The 18,431-nt window shown below is 39.9% G+C and overlaps 1 protein-coding gene across 1 annotated transcript in view; it reads right to left on the minus strand.

The window, feature by feature from the left end:
- LOC107728218 (pappalysin-1-like) overlaps positions 1-18,065 on the minus strand; it is a 117,303-nt gene extending 99,238 nt beyond the window's left edge. The window contains exons 1-8 of the mRNA XM_016538319.1: positions 17,414-18,065; positions 12,253-12,545; positions 10,663-11,432; positions 7,055-7,200; positions 6,231-6,524; positions 5,347-5,539; positions 3,746-3,830; positions 3,358-3,427 (exon numbers count right to left, since the gene is read on the minus strand). Of these exons, the coding sequence (XP_016393805.1) occupies positions 3,358-3,427; positions 3,746-3,830; positions 5,347-5,539; positions 6,231-6,524; positions 7,055-7,200; positions 10,663-11,432; positions 12,253-12,545; positions 17,414-17,801 (2,239 nt within the window). The 5' untranslated portion in view covers positions 17,802-18,065. The remainder of the gene's footprint in view (positions 1-3,357; positions 3,428-3,745; positions 3,831-5,346; positions 5,540-6,230; positions 6,525-7,054; positions 7,201-10,662; positions 11,433-12,252; positions 12,546-17,413) is intronic.
- Between the last annotated feature and the right edge of the window lie 366 nt (positions 18,066-18,431).

Here is an 18,431-nt window from a genome sequence, read left to right on the forward strand (position 1 = left end):
AAGGAATAAAAACTATATAGATATATTAACAAAAAATAACGAATAACAATGACACACAATAAAATTACTAAAAGTAAAAAAAAAAAAAATCACAATATAAAATAAATAATAAAAATATAAAAAATAAAAGTAAATTCAAAATATTGATAACAAGTATAATAATAACTCAACTTTACTAAAATAACACTGATAGTGTCTCTCAGCCATTGCTCAAACTAAGCCATTTTTACTCATTGGGTAAACCATTCTTTATGAATATTATTCGGTTACACTTTATTTCGATAGTCCACTTTAGACATTCTATTAACTATAAGTAACTTTGTAACTACATGTCAACTAATTCTCATTAATTTGCAACTACATGTCTACTAACTCTCAGAGTAGACTTAGGCTTTTCAATTTTGTCCTTATACACTTCCAGCATAAAGGCTCGTTAGGCTCGATAAAGATAACTATAATGATAACTATATAGCGTCCACACCAATGCACGTTAATTGTTTCTGTTTATTATAAGCATGTGCTGCAGTTGTTTCATCTGCTTTGAGCTCTTTAAAGTGGGATGGATTCTGATTGGCTGTCAATGTTTTAATTATATTATCACTATAGGCATCATTACTGTGATAGAAAATGACTCATTTATAATCATTTATTAATTAACATTAGAATGAGGGTAAGAACTAATTTACAGGTGTATGCACCTGTAGTGAATCAGGCAGAAATTTAGTGTGATTAATACGCAAATTGTCCAAAATTATTAATGAATAAGGCCTTTGTTTTTCATACACTGAAAGGAGGTGATTTATGCCCTCAAGCTGCAAAAAAAATGTAATAAAAATATCAGCATACATTTGGCAGACGGTCTTATTCAAAGTGACTTGCATTGCACTCAAGGTATACATTTCATCATGTTATGCATTCCCTGGGAATTGAACCTCCAACCTTGATGTTATTAGCACCATGCTAATACACTGTTCACTAAATACGAGGAAATTAGTTGCTCTGCTCTGTTGTCATTAACCATTTTGACTTCATTCTAATTGTTCCTTTCAGTTAAGTTTACTGAACTGAGTGATATGAAGTCTAAGAAAGATGTCAAAAATTAGCCTGTAGCATATCTAAGTTGACAACAAACACTATTGGTTCTTAGTGTTAAGTCTGAAAACTGCAACCATAAATGATATTTGAGAGCTGCTAGGACTTTAATGTGGCTGTTCATCACACAAAGCTATCATATCCCGTCAGAAGCGTTGGAGTATACCCTGTATGAAATAGTTGTACGTGTTTTTTGGAGCTTGGCAGTATAAATCACCATGGGAAACAGAAGCTCAGACATTCCTTTTGTGTATAAAGGGTTACTTAAGTACTTTCGCACAATTCCTTGAACAATATTGTGTTCGCTTCAAAACTAATTTTAACATGCTGTGAGGTTTTAAAACTGATACTCATGAACATTTGCGTCACATATACAGCTTCACATGTATGGGTTTTCTAACACGTAGGTTTGCATTGGTAGCTCACGCGATACACGTTGCACTTGTGAGTTGAAGCTTGACGGTACGAATCTCGTGGAACTACTGTTAAAATAGTGCGTTGCATCAGTAAATGTGTTCTCATATCACTTTTGCTTTCGTTAACACTATCGGGTAGGTTTAGGGTTGGGTTTGGTGTAGGGGGCATGTTATTTTCCAACACGATAGAGAATTAACCTTTTAGCGACCCTTCCCGGACATTTGAACTCCCTGGAATAAAAATGCCGAAATACGTGAGTTTTAGCATCACTCATTGGATATTTAACTTGCCGAGAAACATTCAACAAGGCACATAATATTGGTGTTTTAGAAACAATGCCACAAGCATGTATTTTCAATGAGCCTGGGTTGCTACAATCAACGCAGCTTTCTTCACTGAAAGCCTGTTGTAAACTACTGTAGTTAGGTTTACAGTCATTTAACTCTGGGATGAAATAATATTCGAGTTAACTTTACTGCAAATACAAACAGCAGGAGTGTCTTGAGGACATCAGCCACAAACCCTGTGAACTCCACGGCCGGCAGGTGGAGTGGCAATGCCATCGGGAAGACGCGGCAGAAGAGGGAGGGCGCTGAAATGCCGTCCCTGGCCGAGAAGCACAAACAAACAGATTGCCAAGCAGCTGTGCTGGGGTCTTCGGGGCACGTCACGTAGGATGAATACTGGCGTAAGAGGGGCTCGTTGAGGGGACTGTGATTAACAGGGCAACATTCCAAGAGGGAAAACAGAGAGCCGTTTACACGCTGGAGCAGCGGCAAGCCCAGGCATGTCTTCGTAACACTGCAACAAGTGCAGAGTGCGACACGTATTAATGTTTATGTGAGAAAGCGCGTATGTTTATTTTTAAGAGTGCGTGTGTGTGCTGCCTAAACAGAGAGTGCCATATCAAGGAAATTATGAATGGTCTGTCTCCAACTGTAGAACATTTAGTGAAAATGATGGGTTCTGAAGTGAAGTGCTCTCTGATAATAAGGTTAGCAGCAATCTCTGACCCGTATCCATCACTGTCTGCGCGAGTTCATTATCATCAAAGCAGGTCTTTGAAGAGGAAACACTCCTCCAATTGATAATGAGTCTTTCCTTCTGCTAGAGATATGAATCAAAACTGCAAGACACCATCTCACCATAAAGGCATGAACGAATCTGCGTCCTGACCGTGGGAAGCGTTTTAATTGTAAGGAAATGCAACGTCTCCCGAGTGGCACCAAACAAGAAGCGTAATGCTTTTGAAACAGCCTTGACCACAAAAACATATACGCCATATATCACCGGGCCAAAAATCCCACAAAAAGCTCTGATTTGCAGATTAAGAGCATTCCTCCAAGATGTGAGTCGAACTAACTGACACGATGCTATTTTATGCCAGCCACGCTCACAAACAATTAATAAAAGCAGCTGTCTGCGAATTCTGGAGCAGCACAGCTGTGTAGACTATTTATAAAGGAAAAAATAAATAAATAAAAAATCCCACCACCAGCTAACTGTTCACTTTGCTGTTCACAGTTACACTGAAAACAAGTGTAAGACATACTGAAAGGCAAATGAAAATAGATGAAAAAAATGCAATTTTAAAGATGCATTCATTCAGCTAAGAACTCAAGTGTTGTTGTAGGAGAGATGGGACGCTTTGACAATATCAGTGTGAGGAGCCAGGGTCACAACGCTCTGACAAGGTGAGGATTCATTTAAAATAAACATAAATGAAATGGTTATTTACTACACTGGACAAGTGCACTGTAAATTACCAAGTCAACTATAAACTGTAGGTTGAGTTTATCGAAGAATATCAACACTGTGGCACTATCAGTTTAAGGAGCTCTGTGTTACCTGCAAGACATCCAAGCAATTCATTCATCTCAATGGCAGTTGCTTGGCTGGCACAAGAGCCCCTAGCAGTCTGCCATATTTGCACATGGACACAGTTGTTTTTGGACCAATCACCTCAGCTGTAAATGTCATGTGACTAATCACTTTGGAATTGTACGACAGTTACCTCATGGAAACACTGATGTGCCACAAGAACACACATACCCAAATTCTTCACTAGTTACTATACTGAACAAATAAATAAATAAATAAAAAGAGAAGAAAGTAAGGTTACACTTTATTTCGATAGTCCACTTTAGACATTCTATTAACTATAAGTAACTTTGTAACTACATGTCAACTACATGTCAACTAATTCTCATTAATTTGCAACTACATGTCCACTAACTCTCAGGAACGGAGATGAAGAATTGGAGGCGTATTGCAGGAGGACTCGACCCTCTGCGCATTTATCACATACTGATCCCACTTCTCTAGGAAACCAACAGAGATAGACAAAATGCAACTTAGATACATCAAGTTAGATAGGAATCTCCAAATTGAGGCTTTAATTTTTTTTAAAGAAAAAAAAAATGTTAAGAATAAGAGTTAACAAAAACAGAAAGTGCTGATAATATTGAGTTCACTGATGTAGTCAAGTTACACCTCACACAAAATCAGAAATCAGAAAACTGTGCTTGAAGTGGTTTTATAAGGTCAAAAAATATATATGATAGGATATAATATGGATAATATGGAAATATTTTCATGTGTACTGTAGTTGTTTGATTACATAATTTAACCATGTTTCTAGTCTTTTCCAGAAGCATAACTGTTTTCAGCAGTGTACAGTAGCTTTTCCTATAACAGCCCACTTTTTCCAACAAGTAGTGGTGTAGTATAACAGTATTATTTTCAAGAGTTATTAGTTATATATAGTCTAAATGCAGATTCAATTCTATCAAAAATGAATAAATAAATAAATAAAATTCCTTATTCTGTTCTAGAAACATGGTTAAATTATGTAATCTAATAACTACAGTATATATTAAAATATTTCTATAATAAAAATAAAAATAATTAAATGTAATGTTTTTTTTGATAGTGTATCGACTTTTTTTTTATAGAATTAGATTTTTTATATACAATTGAATCTGCATTTAGACTAAATGCAACTAATAACCCTTGAAAATTATACTGTTGTACTACACCACTACTTGTTGGAAAAAGCAGGTTGTTATAGGAAAAACTACTGTCACACTGTTTAAAAACGTTACTCCCCAAGACTCCTCTGGTGTGACAATTCCCTAATCAACTCCAATGACTCAGTAAGCACTTTTGCTTGAGGTCAATGACAAATCTGGTTGCTGTTTAAGCAGTCTGACTGCGGTGTTAGAATGCGATATTGATATACAGTAAACAATGTCACATGGTCCAAGTGGAGAGTTTGAGAGCAACATGTCTCAACATGCTCCTTCTGAGGGGATTCCCCTGCCGCTTGTCTCAGTGAATTCCACCTGTCTCTCACATAACAGTCCCTCGTAGACTGTCTGCAGGCCCACAAATAAATATCTCTGACTGCATTCAGTTCGACAAAATGAAATGCAGATATTCCAGAGCCAACAAGATTATTTTGGAAGGCTGTGAGAACAATTCCACTCTATCTACGATGCAGCCGGTTAAACATAGTTTAGAAATAGAGCCATTAATTGATAGCATGTGTTAGCGATTTGGCAGACGCTGAGAATTCTTGGTTGCTTTGCACTTCCTCCAATCTATCCTCTCACTGTACTCAAATGATTACAAAATATCGCTGACTTCTCCTCTTTCAATATTTACAAAACAGAACATGCTTAGACATGTCTCCTCTCTGCCTACATCCAAATTTATAGTCCACGACCTTTAATATATCAGATTGCATCTCTCCAAATGCTCATGTGTATTTTACCACATATATTTGTAAAAAATAGTCCCCAGGGTATGTGCTATGCCACTGCAACCTCAGTTCACCTGTCATAGAAGTGGCCAGAGATGGGTGGAAACCACTCCACAGTAATGGAGTCTTGTTCCTGTTCTACCACTTGGGGGGCCATGGGGACTGGAGGGGGCCGGTAGTCGGGTTGCCAGGTCTGGTAGATGAGGTCCAGGTAGCAGTGCATGCGAGCCACCTGGTTAAGTGTGAAGGAATCAGTGCAGTCATCATCTGGGGAAAAATGGAGTGTACGTTCAGTAATTTGGCCTAGTTCCTAACAGATCCATAGCACATGAAAAAGCATTCATGTTGAGAAGGTCAAAGATCAACGTGGAAATCAATCAAATGATTTTTATGTTTGGCAGTGGACAATTTGAGGTGACATGAGTAACAGCTACTGTTGAGCAAAAAATAAATAAAATACAATAAAAAAAAAAAAAAACGTGATAATGCTGTAAAAACAACAACAACAACAAAGTTGAGAAAGTTTGCAAATGTATTCAAACTTCCCAGAGTTCCATAGTTTAAAATCTGAAAATGTATAATAAAAATATCAATTATAATTGTAGAATGCTTATAATCTAAACAAAGAGTAAAATAATCTGATCATTTCAAAATTTTTACTACAACTACAAAACTATAAACTACGACTTTTGCCTCAATAAATTAATAATTTGCTGCTTATTAATAGTAAGGTAGTTGTTAAGTTTAGGTATAGTGTAGGTTTAAGGTATCTAAAATAAGGTAATGTAGAATAAGGCATTCAGCTAATAAACAGCTAATATGCTAAAATATGCATGCTAATAAGCAACTAGTTAATAGTGAAAATTGGTCCCTAAACTAAAGTGTTACCGTCTTTTCCAATACAGATTAAGTTTTAGAATGTAATAGAATAGAATAGTTTCCATAGATATGTTCTTACCTGCGTAACTCATGTAATTATTAAAGGGTGTGTGAACAAAATTGCGGTTGCTACATGTTTCGTTGCCAGGCTCAGGGTCCCTGCAGTGCTTGTATTTAGGTGTGGGGTTAGTGTCGGCACACAGATCTCCAGTTTCCAGTGACGGCTCGGTCTCTAAACACGCATCGTTGCAGGACTCGATCTCGGAGATACCTCTGAACACATGGTACAATCCCAGACTGTGACCGATCTCATGGATCATGGTATGAGTGTGGCCAAATGTACCGTAGAAAGAAGGATTCAGAACGATGCCACCTAAGAAGAGAGAAGGAAAAAGTACACAGTGTAAACCCTAATGTGTGTGTGCCTAATTGTTGAAGAGTTGTTTTTAGAATTTTTGAAGAGTGCTGTTTCCCAAGCTTCTTTTTTATTAATTAGAATATCTGGTACAGATCGGATGTTGTTGAAGGTTCTCCTAGAGCATGGACATGCAATAAAACATCATGTTCGGTCATGTTCTTATTCAATACATCCAATACAACTGCTTCTCAAGTAATTGTAATCAGACAGTAAAAAAAAAACACCAAACCAAAAAATCTGTGCACTGTCTTGCAGAGTAAATGCAGCTAAAACGTACTGTAATTTTGATCATATTAATTTGCATACTCTTCACTTCATTGAATCAGATACGCTTCCCTTAAGAAAATAAGCAAGGGTCTTGAGAATAGGAACCACCGAATGAAGGTAAAGGAACAGAGTGTGACAGACAGAGTAAGACTTAAATGACTGCAGGAATGCAATTCAGACTCTTGACCTGGACTGCATTTATGCAGTAATTTCTATACCTAGATGTGTCAGTGCCTCCTTATCCCACGGCCAGGTAGCAACTCCAGCCAGGTCTTCATCTGAGGAATTGGCGAAGAAGATATTGAGGTGCATGGAACCATCCAGCTTGAGGATCTCTTTTAGCTCCTTCACATCCAGATAGGCCCTGGAGCAAAAGATGGAGACACTTGATTAAAACTAGCACAATGTTTATAATATACAGAACAAATACTTATTGTCACCTAAAACCCAACCATCATGTTGCATGATAGAGTGCTGCAAGATTATCGACTTTAACATTGGTGGGATTCATTTATTTGGCAGCCACTGCTTATTTGACAAACCCATGAATCTACATTCCCCCCAGTGCAAGTTGCTGGAAAACTTGTTCTACAGAGGATGAAAAAGGATAGTTACTCCTTTGAAATGAGATGAGATGCTACGTCAAAGCGATACTATGAATGTCTGTCAATGTCTACCTGTTCTTATGTAGTATACTGATGTGTGGTTGATACGAGAGTGATTACTACAATAACGATTCCTGTTTGTGCAATTCGGAGTTTTGAATAGAGACACCACGGATCCTTCATGATATTCAAGATTTGAAGTCCTGTTTTAGATTATGCAAATATTGGCTCTTCGCCCTTCACTTTAAAAGTTTAAATTGTCACTATAATTATCATTACATGCAAATTCTATGCATGCAAGAGTAATCAGCACTAACATAAGTTTTGATCTTTCATTTGCACTCTCTCTACTGTGCCAAAGGAGAAGCTGTCCAGCAACTGTTAACATCACTCTCATGAATCAATTACAACCATGTTCTCTCTTTCCCCAGTCTGGTCCGCATTAAAGAGGCCAAAGCAGGTGTGCGAATATAAGTGTCTTTCCAAAGACAGGTGCTTTTATGAGCATGTAACTCAACGTGCTAGCCCGTTTTACACCAGAGCACTCCATTAGGGCAAAAACATTAACATCTGTAAGTTTTATGGGCTCACACCACTGTAAAGCACCTGATGAAGGACCTCCCTGAGGTGACCCATGTGACAACTCAGGAAACCCCATTCATCAATTAACCCATCGCACACAATATCCCAGGGAAAAGCATGGATGTTGCGACAGAGGCAGATGATAACGTAGTGTGGCCTTTCACCTGTGACTAATCTCTGGACCAAAGCCATGACAGACATTTTTCTTATTGCACATCTATAACATGCCCAAAACTGGCAGACATCCAAAGCAAGGCATGAATTAATGCATACGGCATGTGTTCATGTTGAGGATTCACACAAGCATTTAACTTTTGCCTTAGGGTTAACCACTACTGTGTCTAAGGTTTACGCCATTAGATCCGATCAGTGATCTTGTGAAGGTAAAAACACAATCTCTTTTTACAGATGGGATGTTTGCTTGCAAAAACAATGTGACACTGTATACATTCTTCAAAAAGCATGGAGAAATAACTTAAACACGTGCCTAAAACATGTAAGACATCATAAGCTGATATCATTCACATTTTTCAGGGACTCCAACCCGATGTCTCCTGTTAGCTAGATTTCCAAACAACTAAAGTGGTAACAGGCTCTGGGTCTACAAAAATAAACGTCCGACCACACAGCCATTGTTGTGCCACGCATGTAGCAGAGTGTTCATCCAGAATTCCACAATTAAGAAGGAATGTTGATGAATGTTTGCGGTGCAGCCATCAGCATGTCTCCCTAGACGTTCCATAATCAAAACAAAATAAACAACCACTTGGGGTGCTTATCTGAAAATTCTTCTTCTGTTCTCACTCTAATCTTTCTAAACCATCTTTTATCCATCAGTTGCAATATTTCCATTGAAAGCTCAGGTTTGGCCAACTGCTGATTTCTGTTACTGGATTGGATATCCAGTGATAAACAGCCTCTTGATGATTGCGACGGGATAATATTTGGGCAAAACCACCCGCGTGTTTTTCGTGACTGATGTCACCTCAGAGCCCGCACACAGAGTCATTTGAAGAGCTTTAGGAATACTATTGGATGCAATTCTGCGGTCTGGAAAGTGTTCAAAATGGCTAATAGAAAACATTGCTTTCCTTTGAAAGAGAAGCACATTTAAGGCGTGCAGAAGAAATTCAAGGACAATACTGGAATACTGGGATGAATCATACAAAACAAAGACATAAAAACCTTGTTTTCACTTATCAATTCATTCACTATTTTCTCTCGACATGGAATGTTTAAACTTTTCTCATGAACCTTCGTGCACTTCTGTTAACAGACGTTTATGAATACATTTTGAAAACAAAATTGTTGCTTGGAGACCAGTCTAAACAAGAATCAAATATGCTTCCTTGAAATGTTGGCTTTTACTGTCTAGTCCGCCAAACTAAAACAAAAGCCACCAAAAATCTACTTCTTAAGGCAATAAGTCCTCCATAAAACAAATCTCATAGTTTAGGATTACTACAGTACGTGGCGTCCTTGGGGCTATATCTATTTTTGTGAAACAAATATAGCTATCTTTCATAGAGTCCAAAAGTTAAACCAGACCTTATCCATTAGTGGAATTGTAAACATGTTGTGCTTTCTATCCAATGGCCTCAGGTACTCAGATTAAGAAATCCAATTTCCTTTTACTCTTTTCGTCTTTTGGCGAAAATACTGTTGTTTAAAACTTTGAGCAAATCGCCACACAGTAGGCAGTAACAGTTCCCCTAGAGGGATCCTTGATGAAACATTTTTTTCTTGAAGTACTCATGAAAAGCTAAAAGAGAAGATCCCACTGCAATAACTGAAGCATTGTGAGAGACTCAGCAATGAAATACAATTGCCTTTACAGATTACCTACAGCAGTCCTTCTCAAATCTGTCCCGGGAACCCCTCCATCACTGCAAATTTTGGAAGTTTTACTCATCTAGCACAACTAATGGCAAGCTCACACTACATGATTGGAAGACTAGCCAAATCACTACGCAACAAGGTTTCTTCTCATCTGTCGTTGTCTTATCATAGCTGCGAGCATACTACACAACACAACGCTGACGAGGTGCACACACTACAACACATTCGGTGAAGAGGTGTTCCTGACCATCAGCGAAAATATGTTCTCACGAGAAATTACAGCGATTATAGGCCATTTCTTGATACATCAAATAAACAGTCATGTTCTTGCCAAAGCTATACAAGTTTGCTTTCCAGTTCACGTGTCCAAACACACCGAGGACCACCTAATTGTCTAATGATGCTAATGCCTAATTGTCCACATTTAACAGTTCAGAGCTCGGCAAACACAATGATCAACAATCAGTTGTGATTTGCTATGTAGTATTTATTGCTTTAGCTGAGTGTGCTCTATGTATGTGGGTAAAGTTAGATATATTTTTGGATATCAATTTGTTATGTGGTGATATTGAGAATAAAGAAACACCTACAGACAATGTAATGTCTTCAATTCACCTATGCTGCATGTCTTTGGATTGTGGGGCAAACTGGAGCACCAAAACGAAACCCACAACAACACAGGGAGCAAACGCCTCACAGAAAGGACTCCTGGTTCAGCTCCTGACTCTGAGATTTAGGCTACTAGATAAGGTGTATTTAAAAACTACAACTGTTTAAACTTGCTGATCTTAAGCTCTTACCTTAAATGAGAAGCTGGATTGAAGCAAGTCTTGGTCACATCGGTGATGCTAGGGTTACAGCAATCGCCATTATCATATCCATAGTTCTCACAGTTGCACTCTGGATCGCAGACGCCATTCCCTTGTTTATGTTCAGGACATCGCGTCCTGGGCTTGCAGTAACCAGCATCAAATCCAGTCAGGGTGTGATTGCATTCAGGGTCACAATCCTCATCACCCACCTTACTAATGTCACAGTTGGCGAGTACCAGACGGTTATACAAAGATGAATTGCTTACATTGTGCACAGTCAACTCCCAGGTGATGTTGTACATGCTAAAGGCTTCATTCATATGCTGATGTTGCAGGTGAATCTGCTGATCTGTGACTGTGGGTTTGCGCTGAGAGTCGTCAAACACGTTTACAACACGATAGCGTACCGTTTTGGGGTGACGGAAGCTCCAGAATTGATTGTAGTTGTGCACCACTTCTGTGTTATCACACACTGTCTGACCGCAAGCTGGAGGCTCCAGGGTGGTGTCTAAAGACCCCAACCCTGCACGAGGACCCTCATCTGGTATTGGGAAGCTGCCGTCCTTCACAGCCAGCCATTTGCGTGCTGGGTGTTCAAATGTCTCATGGATCACCAGGTCAACCAGGTCCTCAGGGTCCTCATGTCCATGCATGTCCCTTATGATCTGCCTCTGAGAGAGTGCCCGTCGCCACAAACCGACACGCTCCACGGAGCCTCTGTAGTTATGATTCAAGGCATTTCCACCCACCATCAGCACCTTGAGTTTTAAATCAGATCAATTCATTACATTTATCTGTTTTTATTTGCATACAGTGTGTGTATTACATAAGATCTGGCAGCTTTTTCAAAGGTGAAGAGTGTAACTTTTTTCTAAAAAAAAAAAATACTTTCTCCTATTCCAGTACTATACCAGTAGACAATACTATGTTATGAGTTTAAACGACTTCTACCATAGTATATGATTTGTAAACTAATGCATTATGACATTTGCATCGCATAACAAGCTCCATATATGTCTTTGCTGGCATAGTAAACTTGCTCAGTAGCTTACCTGGTACAGCACTGCACTTGCAATGCAACGCTCTCAGGTACGAGTCCCGTAAAATATGAGTCACGAAAAAATAGATCAAAGACTTGTAGAAGCAGGATAAAATGCATAGCTGCTTCTGTAAATGCATCTCATGTTTGCTTTTGATAACACTATTAATTAGGTTTAGGGTAGGGTTTAGTGTAGGTGGTACAATATTTTTAAATGTGATGGCATTGCATTTTTCATTTCATTTCCGGACAGTGGTGATACGTACAACAACCCATGTAATAAAATGTTGTCAATTGCACATTAATTTGTTTCAGGTAAAGCTGAACACGCTTTTAGTGCTCCTCACTTGACATTTCACTTTGAAAGTGTCAAAAAAACATGCAAGAGTTTGTCTGTTTTGTTCACCTAGAGGCACAGAAATTACACGCTTCACCTTTAACTAATAATAGAAAATATATATAATTTAAAAAAAAAACTTATTGTGTGTGATTCTCCAGAATATTGTGTAAAAAGTTAAAGCTAAAAGAATTAAACTTACCTTACACTTTTTAGTAAGTGGGCTGAAGACATCACCTGACTGTTCCCTGCTAACAGCTGTCTGAGCACCATTTACATATAACTTCATATAGAAGCCATTGTAAGTCACAGCTACATGGGCCCAGTGGTTGGGCAAGTAGCGGGCATTCGAGTGAATGAATGTAACTTTGTGTGCTCGGTCCGTTTTAAGGGAGAAGAAGAAACGCGGGTCACGGTTTCCCTGTTCACTCACAGCTTTAATTCCCAACAGCCATCCACGATCACTGGAGGCGTAGAAGCATTTGTCGAAGAGACCTGTGGTTGAAAACGAGAACAAATGAGTCAGGAGAGAAATCCAAATGTATAATGAACAACAAGTCAAGAAACAATACTCTAAAATTTGCTTTGGAAAGTAAACAACAAACTATAAGGGGAAGGGATAGAATCTGGAAACGACATGAGCCTTCATATAGGCACCACTGAACAATTCACACTAGATAGCCTACAAGCATGCACCCAACAATAAGTCTTTATTATTATGTATTTTTTTTTATTTTAATAATTTTTTTTAATGCCAAATAATAGGAGCAGTATGCTAGTTCACTTGCATTCCTTTACAATTTTTTATTTTATGTTTAGTTTTGTTTTGTTTCTATTTTTGTAATGTCCAGACTTCACTTTTTATCTAAAAGTGTTTGTTCATTGTCACAGTTCTTTGGTTTTATATAGTGATTTCTTTTTTAGTTAGCCATTCCTAAATTCTCAAAAAATAATATTCAGCTCACCACACATATCAAATTAAACAAGCACAAGGGCTTAGGGGTATTCCACCATCCACACACTGTCACGATGTGCCTATTGTGTAGGAATGAGGAGCGCGAAGACGACGGAGAATAACACAAGGAACAATCTTTATTCATCCAAATAAAGACTCAATAGCAGGAACACACATGTAGCACAGGGGTTTGACGTTAGACAAAGGAACCAAGGAACAGAACATTCTTTAAATACATGACTAACGAGGGACTAAACGAGAAACACCTGAAATCAATAAACACAATCAAAATGGGAGAAAATGGGTCACGGAGCACATCACAAGAACACAGGAACACAGGGGCAGTCCAAGGGCGTGACATTACCTCCCCCTCCTGGAAGGCGCGTCCACGTGCCTCACAACTTCCAACAGGGAGGGGGGGATGGCCGCCCTGGAGGCTTCTAGGGACAGGCTTACATGGGACGGATGGCCTCCAGGTGGTACCCATTCCGGGACCCATGGCGGATCAGGCAGTTCAAGGGGCCATGGCGGAGCAGGCAGACTAGGGAGCCATGGCGGAGCAGGCAGACTAGGGAGCCATGGGGACATGGAAACAGGAGCTCTCTCTGGACTGGACTGTGGAACAGGAGCACTTTCTGGGTTGGGCGTAGGAGCATGAGCCTTCTCTGGGCTTAACTTGGGAACAGGAGCCCTCTCTGGGCTGGACTGGGGAACAGAGTCTCTTTCTGGGCTGCCCTCTCTGGGTTTGACTCCGGGGCTGGAGCCGACACTGGAGCGTGCTCAGGGGCTGGAGCCGACACTGGAGCGGGCTCAGGGGCTGGAGCTGTGAGTGCAGCAGCCGGCGGGCGTGAGAGTACAGTGGCCGGCGGGCTTGACAACAGAGCGGCCGGCTGACTTGACAATGGAGCAGTCGGCGGACTTGACTGCGGAGCGGTTCTGGATCAGGGCCGGATGCTCTCCAGACACCGGAGGATCCCTAGTCCAGTGGTGTTTGGGAGGTCAATGGGGTGATGGTAATTGGCCCCGATCCAGAACAAAGAATTTAGTGTGGCATCGTCTAATGGCATTAAGATGGCGAGCCCATAGAAATCCCTGGCATACTACACAAAAGGAAGGTCCTTACAGGCTAGGGCAGCGGTTTCGCAGCAGTTTCCATAACCGCAAGGAACGGAAAACAAAACTTTCAAAAACAGAAACAAAAACGGGGAGAAGGGGCACCGCTTACTGTTTGCAGGTCTGGTGTTCTGTCACAATGTGCCTACTGTGTAGGAACAAGGAGCGCGGAGACGACGGAGAATAACACAAGGAACAATCTTGATTCATCCAAATAAAAACTCAATAGCAGGAACACACACGTAGCACAGGGGTTTGATGTTAGACACCGGACAAAGGAACCAAGGAACAGAACATTCTTTAAATACGTGACTAACGAGGGACTAAATGAGAAACACCTGAAATCAATAAACACAATCAACATGGGAGAAACTGGGTCACGGCAGTCCAAGAGCGTGACACACACCTGGTATTTTACATAAAACGGTATACTGCTTTTGTTAAAAAAGGCAGTAATTAAAATGTTGGCAATATCAGTGAAATTATACTGCTTCATAGGCATAGCTGTACTTAAGCATTAATTAATTAATCAATTAATTAATTAATTAATTAATATGAATATTAGGAGGGGAGAGGTAGGAGGAGGCAGTGAAATTTAAAAAGACCCTCCTTATTTCCAAGTAAAATTAAATTCTATGTAATACTTGGGCCAGTACAATCAGTGACAAAAATATCACTAGAACACCAAGTCAGAAAAGGCTGAACGACTGTTTGGTAGGTGCAGCTTTAAATCTATAGAGGAAATTGCACACTTACATATTATCTCAGGATGGGGAATTTGGAGGAAAAAAAATACTTTACTCAAGTTTACACAATAACACAGTAAAGTATGCTGTCTTGGTCAAGCCATGTTTTAAGCATCATGAAACCTAAATGTCCTTCCCTCATTGTCACCTAAGCTTGCATTCTGTATCTCAGATCAGATCTGCTGTGTATGTCAATTTATATCTCATCATAATGGAAGATCAGTGTCCAATAAGCACTTTTTCATGCTCTCACGTCAGTCTAACGTGTTGAACGCACTCTTGAACCAGATGGACAGTGTTAATCATGAGATCAAAGTCAACATAAGGTTTTGTTGAAATCAAGACAGTGTGTTTTTTTTTCCTGTACTGTTTCCAAAGCTAAATCAACTATCTAAACAAGATGTCTAATCTGCTGTCTGATGATGTCTGTCTCAGGTTCTTCTTCAACTGCCAAATCAAGACCATAAATAATGTTGATGGTTTATAGAGCACTCATCCAAATCTATCTTACATACTGCAGTCACAATCTCAGCGCTGTTCAGGGTGCTGAATTTACTGACTTTAGGACATCGATAAGCTTTTTGTTTTTTTCTCTGTCAAATGTTGTCAAATACTCCTCATTCCTCACTCTTCAATCTTCTCCATTATGGAATGAAAACATGACATAGCTCAAAAAAAAAAACAGTATTAAGTCTCTACATTAAGGCTAACACGGTGCAAAAACAACAACAAGAACAACGACTGGTGAAAATAAACAGTTGCTTCTCTCAAAACAACTGCCTTCTGTCTTCATTCTTAGAGGCATGAATTAGACATAAAAGATTAAGCATGACTACATAAGCCAGATTCCACTTCAATCACTTTTTCTTGTTTTGTAGTTTTCTACTTCTTCTTCTTCTTCTTATACTATTTAACTCAACAGATATTCACTGACAGAAGTCCTTCAAATACCTTGAAACATAACACTATTTTAAAGGAATTTTTATGGTATTGGTGCCCATTGAATTGAGTTGTATGGAGGAAAAAAAACTTTTAGGGTAAATCATGACAATTTTTGATTGAAATATCCCTTTAATGCGTTGATTTTGCTCAACACAAGTTTTGCAGAAGCAAGGAAATCTGACTTTCTGTATGCAGAATCTCACATGGTTAATGGCATAAATTTGCTTATTTTATAAGTGATTAATGAAAATAGTGACATTAGTGCAGAATCTCAATCTGCACTCTCAGAAAAGTCTGTAAAAAAGGACACTGCACACTGTACTATGTCAATATGAAGGAATTCTCCATATTGACTTGTACATGAGTTTTACCTGGATTATGCATTGCATTGTGTAGTTAATTTTCTGCAAGGACATTATCAGTCTTTCTACAGATTTGTTTTCTTACAGCAATAATATCATAACTTTTTTCCCTAACTTTAATTCCTCATTTACATAAAAGTATTATTGAATGTGATATCAGATTTCTGGGCCCCACTATATAAAATATTGATCATATACAGCATAATCATGCATGCATTAAATGGATCCATTGGTTGTGTGTGTGGGAGATTTTATACTGTTCATCTCCGTAATGCTGGTCAGGCATTTGGTCCAGTGCAAACCCACTGCAAGCCTGAAACAGATGATGTCATCTCAATTACTGGAGGGTGAGGGTTTGAGGGTCGCACTCACATCAGATACCACGCGTAAATCAGTAAATCAGTGATGCCCACTGCCGCATCAGTAGTGGATTCTCACTCCGGTCTGTCTAGTCGTGCGTGACTGCGTAGAAGAACACACTTCTCGCAGCCAGCATTTTATTTATTTTTTAATTTTTTCCTGATCATGACTTTCAAAAAAGACCGACGTGTCGTGTCTTTTACGCTCTCTGTCGGCAGAAACCGGAATCGAAAGCGATGTTGTAATGCTTACTCATTGAAAGAAAAGAAAAAGAAAAAAGACCTCTACAGATCTGTGGTGGCGTTTGCAAACTCAGATTTGTGCTGTCTGGTGCTGTCTGGTGTCTGCAGGTACCGGAGGAGAACGTAATTTCAAAGTGATGCGATTTGGTAACGTGCCGCAGTTCAGACATCTGCAAAGTTCAGAACAGCTTCACTTTTATCCTGTGTTTTCCTCCGAGTTGAATGGAAGTGGGGGATTTGGGGTCTTTCGGGGATTCGAGGGTCGTACGTGTAAACCGCGTGCCTCTCCAAACGCGCAAAGACTTGGGGAGAGGAAAGTCCTGTCCCGCTCGCTCTCTTGAGATCAGAGCTGAAACGGCAAACCTGAGCTTGTGGATAGACTACATTTAGACCAATGAAGTCATCGTTTTCCTGTCACTTAAGCCCAAAAGCTAATATCAGAAATGAATTAAAGTGTGTGGAGTCTCCGCGTTGACACACGCGATTACTTAATCATTCGACACTGTAACTGATTGAAGGATATGGATGTTGTAACCTAGCACCGCTAAAGCCACCTGGTCAAGCTTCACAATTCACATGCATTACTCTCTCACCAAAATTCATCTCACACAAACTCACGTAAAATGCATAAATATGTTCCTACCAGCTATAATGGTAGGGGAATGCTGCCCACCCTCCGCTTTGACCCACATCTGGAGGGTGAAATTGCCCTTTGGTATCTCCACACCGGGCTTGAGTCTCAGCTGGTCCCCTCTGCCCGTAAAATAAACGGCTTTTCCCAGAGAAGAGCTCGCATCCTCCACCGGAGAGGAGCGGCGGCGCTGGCGGGGAAGCCGGCGGTCCAGCGCCGGCAGGGAGCGCTTGCCCCGGGGCAGCCGGGTGGCACAAGCCCCCGGGAAGACCGCTTTGGCTTCTCTGATCTTCACAAGCTCGCGTTTGGATCGGGTCTTTCTCAGGACCGTCCCGCAGTCTGATCCTACACACAGGACGAGCAGGATGGCGAGACATTGGAGAAAACTCCAAACTTTCATTTTATTCAACACAAGAGAGATGATGATGAGGATGAGGATGCGGATGGGTATGATAATGTCCCAGAGAAATGCGCACGGACGCGCTCTTCCTCTCCAAAGTCCTTCCACTTGTTATTGTTGTTTTCTTTTGTTTTCCTCGTCTTTCACAATCGTTTGTCAAAGACGAATATTGTTCCAGATATGCAAATCCATGAAGCTCTTTATTTCACTATACGAGCCGTTCTGTTTGCTGAAGTTTTTTCTTTCTTTCTTTTTACTCCTTCTAGAGGCAAAAAGTGAGTCTTCTGACGAGATCGCGGCTTAATTCATTGATCCGATCAGTAATCAATGAATGAAGAGCTTCATTCACACTCACTGTACTTCTGTCTTTCTCTACTCGCAAAACAATGTTTAAGAACAATTCATGAATACAGAACACGTCCAAACATGAAGGGCTGTCATATCTGAGGATGGAGCACATTCAGATGCTGTTTGTGCTGAAGTTGTCTCGGCGTTAGAAGTTGAAGTGATTGAGATGGTCTGCAGGAGGTTCGGAGGTGTCCAGAGCATCGCGGATCCTCATGTATGCTGTGAGCTCCGCTGGAGATCCTTCAGTCTTTTAAGAGTGTGAATGTGATGGAAGCAGACCAG

This window comes from Sinocyclocheilus rhinocerous, unplaced genomic scaffold, assembly GCF_001515625.1.
Source record: "Sinocyclocheilus rhinocerous isolate Xijiao unplaced genomic scaffold, SAMN03320098_v1.1 scaffold1364, whole genome shotgun sequence".
NCBI lineage: Eukaryota > Metazoa > Chordata > Actinopteri > Cypriniformes > Cyprinidae > Sinocyclocheilus > Sinocyclocheilus rhinocerous.